The sequence below is a fragment of the Lactuca sativa genome, chromosome 8 (assembly GCF_002870075.4).
Source record: "Lactuca sativa cultivar Salinas chromosome 8, Lsat_Salinas_v11, whole genome shotgun sequence".
NCBI classification, from domain to species: Eukaryota; Viridiplantae; Streptophyta; class Magnoliopsida; order Asterales; family Asteraceae; genus Lactuca; species Lactuca sativa.
In genome coordinates, this window is record NC_056630.2 from 184772154 (window position 1) to 184785424 (window position 13271).

Genomic DNA, 13271 nt, shown 5'->3' on the forward strand with positions numbered 1-13271 from the left:
TGTGGATTTCCATATTTTTTTGGGTTATGTGTACGTTGGTATTTTTTGTAGTTTTGTGACACGCTTCTTTATCTATACATAAGTACACCACTATATGAGATGCCTAAAATTAGGGTTATATGTGTTTCGGGGTTGTGGGCGCATTGGTATCAAGGAGTGTCATTTTTTTGGTGATATATAATGCTTATTATACATAACCTTTCGATATTTTAGGAAATAGTCATAAGATTTTGGGCAGCTACAAATCATCACCCGCTAGCCACTTGCTAGTTACTTTTAGTAACCATGAGTGGGGTTTGTGAAAAAACTCACTTTGGCCACCTCTTGCCGCATTAAGTGACGACTTTGACTGAAATAATCACATGATATGGACACATGAGGTGGTGGCAAGCATCCATTTTCCACTTATGAGTTTTCTTGATGTACAAATTTTTAGTAATTTTTGGGTAATTTCTTTCTTTATTCTCTCTAGCGATTTCTTCAGTTTGGTCATTTGTAAGTAATTTGCAACCCCCGTTTGATTGTCGATCAGTTATACAAGCCATATGTTTTCTCCCTATGGATGTATATAATCATCTTGATTGTGAAACCACATTAAATGATCATGTCTCATAAGTTATTTTGTTTTTAATTGAAATTTGATTTATCTTGGCATGTGTTGCTCTTATTATTAGCAATTTTATCATATATTTTCATCATAGTTTGTTATCTGTTTTGTTGGGTTTTACACTCGCTATGCGGCCAAGTGCTTGATATTTCTTTTGGTGTGCTTGTATATGTTGAGATATATTTAGATTGCCTTCGGTAGTCATTCCAATCATCCATAGGTTCTCGAACATGAATTAAACACTTGTGGAGCGAACTACATTATTTTCAAGTTTTGCAATCCAGACGTCCAATATGGGTATCAACATTACCCATAAATTACTATTTTTCTCTATGGCAAGACAAACTTCTCAAAGCTCACTAGACACAATCTATGTAAGGTCCCGTTTGAGAGTTGCTGACTGAGAAAGTGCTAACTAGGAAAGGTCTGTCTGAGTAATAAAATTTGACTGATTAAGAAACCATGATGTTTAATTGTACATCTGACTGAATGTGATGGCCGATTAAAAATGACAATTTTACCATGCTACTCTATACAGTGATGGATGAAGTTGCTGAATAATTATAAAAACATAAAAATTGTCATACAAAATGTAAATTACAAACAAATCATTTAAAAACCAACATCTTAACATATAAATATTCATAACTTTTATCGCTTGCTTTATAAAGATCAAGATTAAGATCAACAGGAAAATCAATTCAATAGATATGTATGTGTTCAATTCAAGAGATATATATGTGTTTAACATATATGTATGTGGGATTTCTAGAAAACAACAAAACTGATCACAATCCTCAAAGCAAAATCAACACCAAAATTAACAAAATCAACATATCAACATATCAGAAAGTTGCTTTCTTTTTACTTTTTACAGATTCCTTTAAAATTCAACAACAAAATCAATTGAAACAACGAACATTCAAGAGAAAACATCAACATATCAATAAAATTCAGAACTTTTAGAGAAGTTCAAACAGGAACATAATAGTTAAACAACAAAATTATGTAGAAATCTAGCTCCAGCCTACTTTCCGAACCAAATTATGTAGAAATCTAGCAAAATTCAGAACTTTTAGAGAAGTTCAGACATGATTAGAAGAATTTATTGATCTAATTATGCAGAAATCGGAACCCATTTTCAACGGCAAATCATAATTATGCATAAATCGGAACCCATTTTCAATAGCAAATCAGTTAAAACTTTTAAGTGGATCTTCTATGAATGGGTATGAAGGAATCGTACCTGATGAGAAGAAGCCGTCTATGGAGGTGCTGGTATGGAGGAGATCATTAGTGGTTGAATATCATAGAAATATCGATGTGTGCTGGTTTGTTTTATGGCTATGGAGGCATTGAAATAATTGAAGGATAAGAATGAGGATGGAGGCGCTGAAAGAGAATGGTATGGCAAGGGTAAAGATGGAAACGTATCCCCCTTTTCTCAGTAAACTATTTTGTGCTTTCTATCTGAATAAGATGTTTCTTACCGAGTCCAATGCACAAATTTGGACTACCAAACACGTTTTTCTGACCGAGTCAGCCAAAAACATCTGAGCTAACTCGGCTAGACTCATATCAAACATTACCTAAGTCGTTGCGCTTTCTATCTGAATAAGATGTTTCTTACCAAGTTGATATGTTCACACACACACACACAGAGTATTAAGCATACATGAACAAAAACATAAGTACAAACAAATTTGTAAAGTGGTCTCGAAGATTGAAACTTCCTCATGATTATTGAGCTCGATTCATGGTGCTGGTTGCACAACCTCTTCTGTTATAGATCCCAATCGCGAGAGTCTAAACTTTGTTGCACTGGTCCGAGTTTGCCTACCTTCGACTTAGTAGGTATGATGGGTGAACCGAACCGAGCCCCTATTAGATTAGACAAAGCTTCGTTGGTTGGATTTTAGCTTCGATGCAAGGGAAAAGAGCAAGGAAAAACAGTATATCCGGAACTCTGAGAGCTAGACCGACAACAGGCTAAGTAGCATCGACTGAGGTATTTGAGTTAGGGTCTCATGGCCCCAGGCCGGCTAAGAGCAGCAATTCTTACATTTCTCTCAGAAGCTAACTTGAGTCTCAGCAAAACCTTCCCTTTTTTTTTAATCTCTCCTTTCCCGTCATCTATGTTCAAAGATCGGGAAAGGGGGTATTAAACGTGCATGGAAAAAAAAAATACTAAAATGCCCTCAGAGATACAAAGGTTTGGATGATTTATGGTTGTGGGCAGACATAAGTAAGGGCGAGGGACCATTAGAGATACAAAGGTTTGGATTAGGGACCATCTTTGAAAGAAACAGACCTTTATACTAAAAAAGTTATAATTGGCAAACTTCCGGGACCATACACATAACTCTAAAATATACTATTAAAATGTATGTTGCTGTTTTCTAAACTAAATAATTGAGATGGACAAAACCTCAACTCGCGCTTAACAAGTGTGCAGATAGATAGGATCTACCCAATACCACCATTCTCCCAAGTCACCTTCCACTGTTCTTCTTCTTCTTTTGTGTATGAACAGATCAGTGTCGGTCAACTAAGAACCCCTTAAAGTTCAAACCAAACATTGCTCTGACCAAGCTTCATATAAAACCATCATCTTCTTCTTCTTCTTCTTCATAAACTCATGTCTCAAAAACCTTAAATCTTTCACTAAATATTGTGTTTGAGGGTCAAGATGGCAGGGGATACAAGTGAAGGTACAAGAGAACTTGATCAAACGCCGACATGGGCTGTAGCTGGTGTTTGTGCAATCATCATCGTCGTCTCCATAGCTTTAGAGAAAGTTCTTCATAGACTTGGAAAGGTAACTGCTTTTCCACCATTCTTGCTCGTTTCCTTTCATTTTTACTCCATTTCCCCCCTCAAATTTGTGGGTTTTTGTTCTTCCCAGCTCTTCCCAGAAACCGCGTAGTAATTTCTTTGACTTCGTTTTTGTCAAAATCTCTTAGTTTTATTTAACCTTTTAAGTAACACCCACTTGGAAAATTTCCCAGTTTTCTCTGTAGAATATGAATTGAGTTCTTCTGTAGTTTTGACCCTGGTTTCTATTGATGTTGATTGACTACCGATAATTTGTTTTTTTATTATAAATCTTGAAAATCAAATTCTTGAATTTTATGTTTGGAAATTACTGAAAGAACGAAATTTACACTCAGTTTTTCACAGACAAGCACAAGAAAGCTCTGTTCGAAGCTCTGGAAAAGGTCAAAGCTGGTATACATCACACTCATATTCACCCCCAATTTTTTTTTCAAGAATTCGCGTTGGTTTCTAACCCTTAATTCTTCGAACATGTAGAGCTAATGGTTCTAGGGTTTATCTCATTAATATTGACTTTTAGTCAATATTACATTGCGAAAATATGCATCCCCATTGATATTGCTGACACGATGTTGCCATGTACTAAAAAGAAAGAAAAAGTTGAAGAAGAAGTAGCCCACCGATTGCTTCTATGGTACCAAGAGCGCAGATCTTTAGCTGGCGCCAAAGCATCTACTTGCAAAAAGGTAACTCAAACAATCAATTCATCATAAATAAAAACGATTTACAATCTCATATGAACAAACCCTTTGTTGCAAAATCTGTAATTTTGAGATTTTAAGTTTGTTTTTTGATAGGGGAAAGTGCCGCTTATAACTGTTGATGGGCTACATCAATTGCACATACTCATATTCTTTCTTGCTGTTTTGCACGTTGCATATAGTGCTATAACAATGGCTCTTGGGAGATTAAAGGTACGCTATGTTTATTGTTTACTAACATTGTTGTTTTATTCTTTATGCAATTCACATAATCAAAATAATATGTTTTATATATTGATGAGATTTGGTGCTACTTTTTCTCTATAGATTCGTGGGTGGAAGCAATGGGAACAAGAGACATTATCCCATGATTACGAATTTTCCAATGGTATATAGATAAATACATGCTTTTGATTTTTTTCTTATTTGGATATTATACTTTGAAAAATCTACTCAAGTATAGAAGTGAAAATTGCTTTGTATTTGAATGATATTGCTATAATCGGGTAAATTCTTCAAAGTACAATTTTATAATACAAAGAAACAAAAATATTATTCCCAAAAGCTTAAATAAAATGAAAATGTAAAAATCCAAATCAATACTTCATGATCATAATCCAAATAAAATGAAAATGTAAAATCAAAATACAGATCCTTCAAGATTCAGGCTTACACACGAGACTTCTTTTGTGAGAGCACATACAAGCTTTTGGACCCGAATCCCGTTTTTCTTTTACATTGTAAGTTCTCAAAAACTTCATCAAATATTCATAAATGCAAGAAATAAAAAATGTACTTTCATTTATTTGTGTAATATAGCATCCTAATAGTTTCTTTCTATATTCTATTACTTACAACATTGTAGTTTCACCTTTTTTTCTTATCAAGTCCCTATACTTCAGAAAATCCACCCGATTATAGCATTATACATCCAACCTTTTTTATTTTTTTTATTATTTTTTTTTAAATCTTACTATAGCTATAATTGGGTATTTTTTTCAAAGTACAATTGAGCTATAATAAACAAATTAACAAAAGTACATTTCTATTTCTTGCATTTAATCCTATACTTTTATATCATGAGTTTGCTTATGGAAGCTTTGTTTATGTAGGGATGCTTCTTTCGTCAATTTTTTAGATCTGTTAGTAGGTCTGATTATATGACCTTGCGAAACGGATTCATAAATGTGAGACTTTATTACTTGTTTTATTGTTTCTTTACTAATTTTTTATTTATTTATGTAATTTTTTTTTTCTTTTTTTCTAAATTGGAAATTGTTCGATTCTTTTAGCTTCATTTGGCCCCTGGAACTAAATTCAACTTCCAAAAGTACATTAAACGATCATTAGAGGACGATTTCCAAGTTGTTGTGGGAGTAAGGTACAAATAGGTTGTCAATGTGACAAAAATTGTTCAAATACAAATAAATTTTCATTGCTATAATAGAGTATAAAGACGTAATCACTAATTAATAACCCTTTGATGTTTTGTAGCCCAGTGCTATGGGCGTCGTTTGTGATCTTTTTGCTTCTAAATGTTAATGGTAAGTCACTAAATCATTAACTTGGAATTTGTTGAATATGTTCGTAAGTTTAATATGATTATCAAAACCTTGTGCAAAATCTTTAGAATCCATTTCAATTTCAAAGTTGAAATGAAATCCATTTGACTCAAAAAAAAGTCGAATTCAATCTCTTTTCATTATGAATTGCTTTGAAATCTGCAAAATTTCCTTCATAAAAACCCTAATTTGTTGCAGGATGGCAGGCGATGTTCTGGGCATCGATAATTCCATTAGTCGTACGTGGTTTTCTTCATCCGTCTTTTTCAGGGCATTATAGTCTTTTTGCACAGACGATTTATGTGCGTTGACATTTTTTATTTTTATTTTACTGTGTAGGTTATATTAGCAGTTGGAACAAAGCTTCAATCGATCTTAACAAAAATGGCTCTTGAAATCACCGAAAGACATGCAGTTATCCAAGGGATTCCTCTTGTTCAAGCCTCTGATAAATATTTTTGGTTCTCAAGGCCACGTTTGATGCTTCATCTCATACACTTTGCCCTTTTTCAGGTGGAGATTTTACTTTTTAGGACTTTTTAATCACATATTTGATATTTATTTATCCTCATGTCACTAACTGTTTTATTGGTTCTTTGTTACCACAGAATGCCTTCCAGATAACTTACTTCTTGTGGATTTGGGTAATAAACTGCTTTTTGTTTTGATGTTTATAACTTATAAGTACTTAAGTTCAATAAATAGCAACTTGAATAGAATGATATAATACACAAATAATTTAAACTATGTTGCTATCTTTTACATTTAGGAAATACATTTTCTTTAAATCGAGGGTTTTACATTTAGGAAATACTTTGAAAGTATAATGCTATATAGTTGGGTAGGTTTTTCAATGTATAGTGTATTAATAAGAAAAATAAAAATAAAAGTACAATGCTCTAATCTATAAATGAATTAAAGCACGTTGCTATTTTTTTATTTTTATAAATACTTTTTTTCTTAAATTTCTGTTTTTTTAGAGGGAACCGTTGGTAACACGATACTGTTTTATTTCTTGTGCATGTGCAGTATGAATATAAGATCAATTCTTGCTTCCATGATAACATGAAACTTGTAATACTAAAACTTGTTCTCGGGTGAGTATTTTTTTTTTTAACAGATTGACCACATTTTTTTTTACCATTTCTTGATGTATAATATGTATATATTTTGTGTTTCAGGGTAGGAGTTTTGATTTTGTGTAGCTATATAACACTTCCGTTATACGCCCTTCTATCCCAGGTTCGATAATTTCTACTTTATTTATGTGAAAACTGTTAACTTTGACTTATATTTTATTAATAACCAATAAATTGGTAAAATTGAAAAAATGTAGGCAAAAAAGAAATCAGTTAAATGCTTATCTATGCAACAATGTTAAATTTGACTTCTATCTGTATCTGTATCTGTATCTGTATCTGTATGCAGATGGGGTCGAACATGAAGAAGTCCATCTTCGATGAACACACCGCCAAGGCCCTAAAGCAATGGCGAATGGCGGTGAAGCGGAAACACGGCGGCAAGTCCCCTACTAGATCAACCGCCGGGAGTGTTGCCGCCAGCCCTATTCATCCGATGGCCACCACCACCTCCCGGACCGCCGCCGCTATGCTCCACCGTTTCCAAACCACAGGCCACTCAACACGGTCTAATTTCACATACGAGGACACGGATGTATCCGATTTTGAAGGCGAACCACTCTCTCCGGAATCATCTACTAGACAATTGCTTGATGTTAGGGTTGATTACCATAGTGATAATGAGATTGAGTTGGTTAATGAGAGTCAACAAGAAGTGGAAATGAAGAATGAGGATGATTTTTCGTTTGCCAAACCTGCCCCACCAAAATGAGATTTTTGTCGAATTTAGTTTTAATTGTTGTAGAGATATAGTAATGTTTAACTTTTATCTTGGTTGTTATTTCTTGGGGTTTTATGTATGGGGTATTTGATTGTGTAATAGTAAATATATGCATTTTGGGAATATTCTTGAAACTGTATGTTGTACCTTAAAATTCTTGGTTGGTTACGGAATGCAATATATACGATAAAATTTGATGTATCAAAGGAATTAGAATGCAATATGGAGATGGGCCATAATCACGAAAGGAATTTTAATGTATCAAAGGAATTAGAATGTTTTGAAAGAAATTTGATTCTAGGAATATTGGAAAAATTGTAATGCCTTTGGTTGGTGGAATGGGATTCAATTCATTTGTGTATCTTTATATTTGGTCTATAAATCTGTCGAGAGAATTCGGAATGCAATATATACGATAAAATTGTATCTTTTGTTGTTTTTTTTGTAAATTATTATTTGATAAATATATTTTACTGATAATTAAATTAAGGAAAACTTCATGAACGTCCTAAAATTTTCCATTTAAATTACCCATTTATTAGTTTTTAATTCATGAAATTTTGTAGAAAACTATTTCAGGATTTAAAAAAATTAGCACAACGGTTTCAAAACTAATTCAATATATTACTCAAAGCCTATAAGGCTTAAAACTTGTAAAAATAATTATTTATTTTGGACGTATAGAGTTTGTATAAAATTATAAAAGTTTATTTACGAAAAATATAATCAAAACTAACTTATCTAAATGTTTTAGTTTAGTTAGTTGACCATTTATAATAAGATATAATCAAAATCAATATATTAATAGTTAAATAATTTGAAATTACCATCGATATGAGACAGCGGTATTTTAAAATCACAAAATGTCAATGAGTATCGAGTTTCCATCTATTTGGTTAACTCGGAATTTTTAGTATAATCATCCCAATTCAGTCGCAAAGTTAAGACTCAGCAAACTTACTTTGTCACAAATCTATTACTTTGTTCATTTGGCTACAGATGTATGACGCATTATTGTGGCTACGGTTGTATGACGTGTTATTGACCGAAATAAATACAGGGCTCTAGCAAATATCTAACTATCGGGCCTAGATCATAGGCCGATTATATTTTCATAGGGGGTTAGTGATTATGGCCCATCTCCATTTAAGTATATAATTCTTGGTTGGTTATGGAAGAATTCGGAAATATGGTCAAAAAGTTGTGGTCCACGGGTGAGACACAAGACAATGGGAATAAATTTATTGTTTTTAAAAACAAGATGAGTGCTTTAGAAAAACATATACGTGAATGGTCCTTAAAAATGGTGCATGAAAAAGTTTGGTAAGAAAAATGAGTTATACAAACTTGTTAGTGATAAAGAGAAATTGTTGATGAAGGTACCACTTCACGAAGATATGTGTGAATATATTCAAATGGCGAAAATAAAATGAGGGTGTAGAAACGGATGAAAATATGAAGTTTTTTCATGATTTAATTAATCGAAAACGCCGTTATCTTTCGATTAGATGCATTAAATCCGAAGGGGTGTGGGTTATGACTCATGCTATGGTTAAAGAGATCTTCGATTATTTTGCATAGAAGTTTTAGAAGATTGTCGGGGTTCCGGTGGTTCATCGTAGTGCTAGATTTCGGTCCCTCACGGTTGAGTAGATTTCGGATTTGGAAGCCATGATGTAACACCCGAATCATGGAGGTACTTAATTTCTTGAATTTTAGCTTTGGAAGAAGCTCATGATGTGAGATATGGTGGTCACATCATGAGTGACCATTGACTAGTTGACTCGTGTCACGACGTGAGACTTTGAATGCTCACGACATAAGAATGGTCGATGACCAAAACCCTAATATTTCAGGTATTTAATGGAATGAGAGGGCTAGGGTTGCCCATCCTTAGCCTCCTTCACTCTCTTGGCTCCTGAAAACCCTAATCTCGACGTGCTTGAGGTGCTTAGCCATTTTTGGTGACATTGAAGCACTTATTTAGGCTATTGAAGTGGAAGAAGACTTTTGTGGAGCATTCTCTTGGCAATCCAACTTCTACCTCGCCTTCTTGCAGAGCTTTTGGACCATTATAAGTCATAAAGCTCTGGCATTTTTACCACTTGCATGATAGATGTAGATTTTAATCTCCTTCTTTCATGGTTGTGTGGGATTGCATGCATATGATCCATAAAGTTGGCAACTTTATGGATCATGCCAACTTTACGGATCACTAAGATATCTCCTATATTATAATATTTAGATATGAGTTTTGGAGTAGTTTTAGACTCTAAGCATGATTCTTGATCCTATTTTCCCTCCTTTGACCTAGTTAGTGTTTGAGTCATGCATTGGACATGCATGACTAAAAGGATACGATTTTTATCATCCTTTGAGTGAGGGAAGACCCTATGAAAAGTCCTAAGTAGTGGCTGGAAGGAATAAGAGCTTACTTCTCAAAGCTAGCCAAGGCAGCGCTCACGACATGAGGAATGGGTCTATCATGTCGTGAGAATGCATGCCATCCGGCCTGTTTTGTCCGGATTAGGTCACGACGTAACTAGGAGTGGCCACAACGTGACGATGACTGGAATCGAGACCGACAGAGTTGATGGGCTGAGTTAACCCGCTTAGTTGGGACCGGGTCGAGTTGTGTAACAACCCGTTATTTCAAGTCAATGTAAGTCAAACTTGTTCAAATAAAAGTCTAAACTACAACCATATACAAGTGAATTCATATTATAAAATTGATGCAATAAGAACTTTGAATGTCATAAGGACATGTTTATATACTTATTATATGAGTATACCTTGAGAAAACATATTTATATAAGTTATATATACTTATATATTGAAAACCATGCACATATATGTTTATATAGGTTGATATGTTTATATATACTAAATATTATGAAGAAATAAGATAGTATGAGTCAACATAAGTCAAAATGTGAGGTTAAAATCCAAATTTAACACCTTATATATGAGATTTCAGTTTTGAGAATCTAGGATCAAAGGTGTTTGCGGTTTTAAGCATCTAGGAGCAAGAGTGTTTTCGGTTTTGAGCATTTTGGGAAATATTGTGTTTTCGGTTTTGTAACATCCACTAAGGCCGAAAACTCTCATTTGTGGGACAACCAAGGTGATTCCGGCCATCTTAAGGCCAAAATCAACCTTATATCGGCCGAAAACCCCCACTAATATCTAGATATTTTACATGTTTAACATCCTAATGTGATATGATCCAATTACCAACGTAAACACCACCTCAACCGCCTATCTTTTCCTTCAAATGTAAGATACAAAATGAGTTTCATTTAACACTTACAATAAACATTTTCACCTCATATTCTCTCAAGTATCAAAGCAGTTACCCAATTAATCTTCAAACCTTCAAACTTTCATAAGAACATTCAAATCAATTCCCAGGAACTTCTTTACAATTAGTAAGTAATTTATACAAGTCAATGTTATTTATCATGTTAAATTATTAGTTTATCTAAGTTACACATATAATTATGTGTATAATATAATTAGGATACGGTTATTTACACGTGTTCTATCTAGGGGATCATCGCAACCAAGTTGTACCTAATCAAAAACACGCACCCGAGGTGAGTTCATACCTCTACGTTTTTATGATTTTTTACTGTTTTAGGGGGGAATACAAGTATAACACAAGAAATATTGTGTTAATATCTAAATTGTGACAATAATCAATTTCGGGTCAAGTCAAAGTCAAACAAAGTCAACAAGTCAAACCAGACGACTCAATTAGCCCTTGTATATTAGGGTTTACATTGTGTAATTACTAAACAACTCACTATTTTAATGAGAAAATATCATTGGAAAATTCGTACGTTTGAATTTCCATAGCCGTGGTAATGCTAAACATTGAACCAAAGCGATAAAACACTATTACACACTCATCGGGAGTGTGTAGGACACTAAAACATGGCTTAATGGGGTTTATGGACCTTGCATTGCGAAGCCGGACACTCAAAAAGGTCGCAAACGAAACTTACCTCAATCATAGTCACTCTATATCTCTCTATTTCAAATCTCTCCCAAATCTCTCTCAAAAGTTCCCGTAACTTTTCATAGTCTTTCGGGCCATCCCGACCCTTAACCGGGTCAAAAACGTCTTGAAATGGGGTAAAAACGGGAAAAACAGCCTTGAGGAGCCGAAACTCCTCTTAGGGCCGAAACCCCTTAGCAACCGAAACCCTAAGTAGCTGAGACCCCAGCAGCCGAAACTAAGAAGCAGCCGAAACCGAGACCTCCGGGAGCCGAAACATCTGAGACCGAAACCCCAGAACTGAGAGTCGAATCCGCTAAGGACCGAAACCGAGCCTCTTCCTTTCCCGCCTTCGCACTTTCAGTTCTTTTCTTCCTCTCCTCTCGGTCTCTTCTCTACTTTCGGTCCTCATGATCAACCGAACTTCAGCTTCGGTTCTAAGCTCCTTAGGAGCCGAACCTTCGTAATTTCGGCCAGAAATTCAGATTTTTTTTTGCCATTTTTGCCCGATTTTCAATATTTTTAGCATTTTAAGCCCGTTTTTCATCATTTTAAAGTGAGATTTTCACCCAAAACCTTATTTTAACATATTAAGACCCATATGTCTTAATTATTCACGTTTTTAATGCAAATCTTGTCCAAGATTTAGTGGTTGGAGTAATAAAGATGGAGTGTTGACTTTCCTTTAGCTTATGACACAAGCAACCCCTCACACCCACTCCTTGACCAGCCACACTCCTCCCAACATGCCTAGGTCTTGTCAATGTACTTTTTCATCATTTCTAACCTTTTTTCCACCTTATTAGAGCTGGAACATCACTCCACACTCCTCACTTCACTCATTTCTCTCATTTTACCAAAAGATCAAACACAACTTTCCCTCACTTTCTCTCTCTAAAAATTCGAGATTCAAGGCTGATCATCAAGCTTTCTTACAATATTGGTAAGTATAATTCATCCTCCTTATGATGATTACACTTCATTTTACTCAAATCATTGATTGCTTACACAAACCCCATCATTATTGTGTTAGATTCTTACATCTTTAAAGTAATCCTTCAAGTGTTCTTGAGTTGAACACTTCTCTTCTCCAACATCCATCCACCAAAATCATTCAATGTGAGTTCATACCCCTATATTTTCATATTTTCTTAAGTTTTAGGGGGGGGGGGGAGGGGGGAATACAAGTTAAATCACCAAGAACATAACTAAATGTTTCTAACAGCTTACATCAGAAAAGTTGGACTCCATTCACGTACTGTTTTGGTCAACTAAAGCATTTTTGTTTTAAAAACTATACAAGGTGCAAGTATTTCAAGTTCTTAGCTTTAAAATGACTACCTGCACATCTCCATACGATTTTTCTACCATTTATGGTGATTTTTACAAACTGCCTATCATTTCAAGAACCAATCCCGACCAGTCTATGATTATGGAAGTTTTCAACTAAGTTGGAGGTGACTAAAAATCGTGAGAAAATTTAGAACAAACTAGACTCATTTTCCAAACTCTCAGAATTTACGGATTCTGATTTGGACCTTTGATGATTTTTCTACAAATTTTCTAAGAACAATAATAGAAATTGTGAACAACAGAAAAATGCTATCAATTTCATTACACCTTGTAACATGTTGAGCAAGGTGTATATCTTTATGTGATTATATGTTATTGCATTATATGACATTTTGTCTTAGTATAAGGACATA

The 13271-nt window shown here is 34.3% G+C and overlaps 1 protein-coding gene across 2 annotated transcripts; it reads left to right on the plus strand.

The window, feature by feature from the left end:
• Positions 1 to 3011: 3011 nt before the first annotated feature.
• On the plus strand, positions 3012 to 7699 carry LOC111877384 (MLO-like protein 10). 2 transcript variants are annotated; one of them, XM_023873914.3, is made up of 15 exons: positions 3012 to 3425; positions 3778 to 3835; positions 3920 to 4128; positions 4240 to 4356; positions 4471 to 4531; positions 4795 to 4883; positions 5256 to 5330; positions 5436 to 5524; positions 5638 to 5687; positions 5904 to 5944; positions 6045 to 6218; positions 6314 to 6349; positions 6735 to 6802; positions 6887 to 6947; positions 7134 to 7699. In XM_023873914.3, exons 1-15 carry the CDS (start codon positions 3297 to 3299, stop codon positions 7554 to 7556), a joined length of 1680 nt encoding a protein of 559 aa, XP_023729682.1. In that variant the 5' UTR covers positions 3012 to 3296; the 3' UTR covers positions 7557 to 7699. The 2 variants fall into 2 exon arrangements, with proteins under 2 accessions (XP_023729682.1, XP_023729683.1); XM_023873915.3 differs by having other exon boundaries at positions 3286 to 3425; positions 3788 to 3835.
• Positions 7700 to 13271: the final 5572 nt, after the last annotated feature.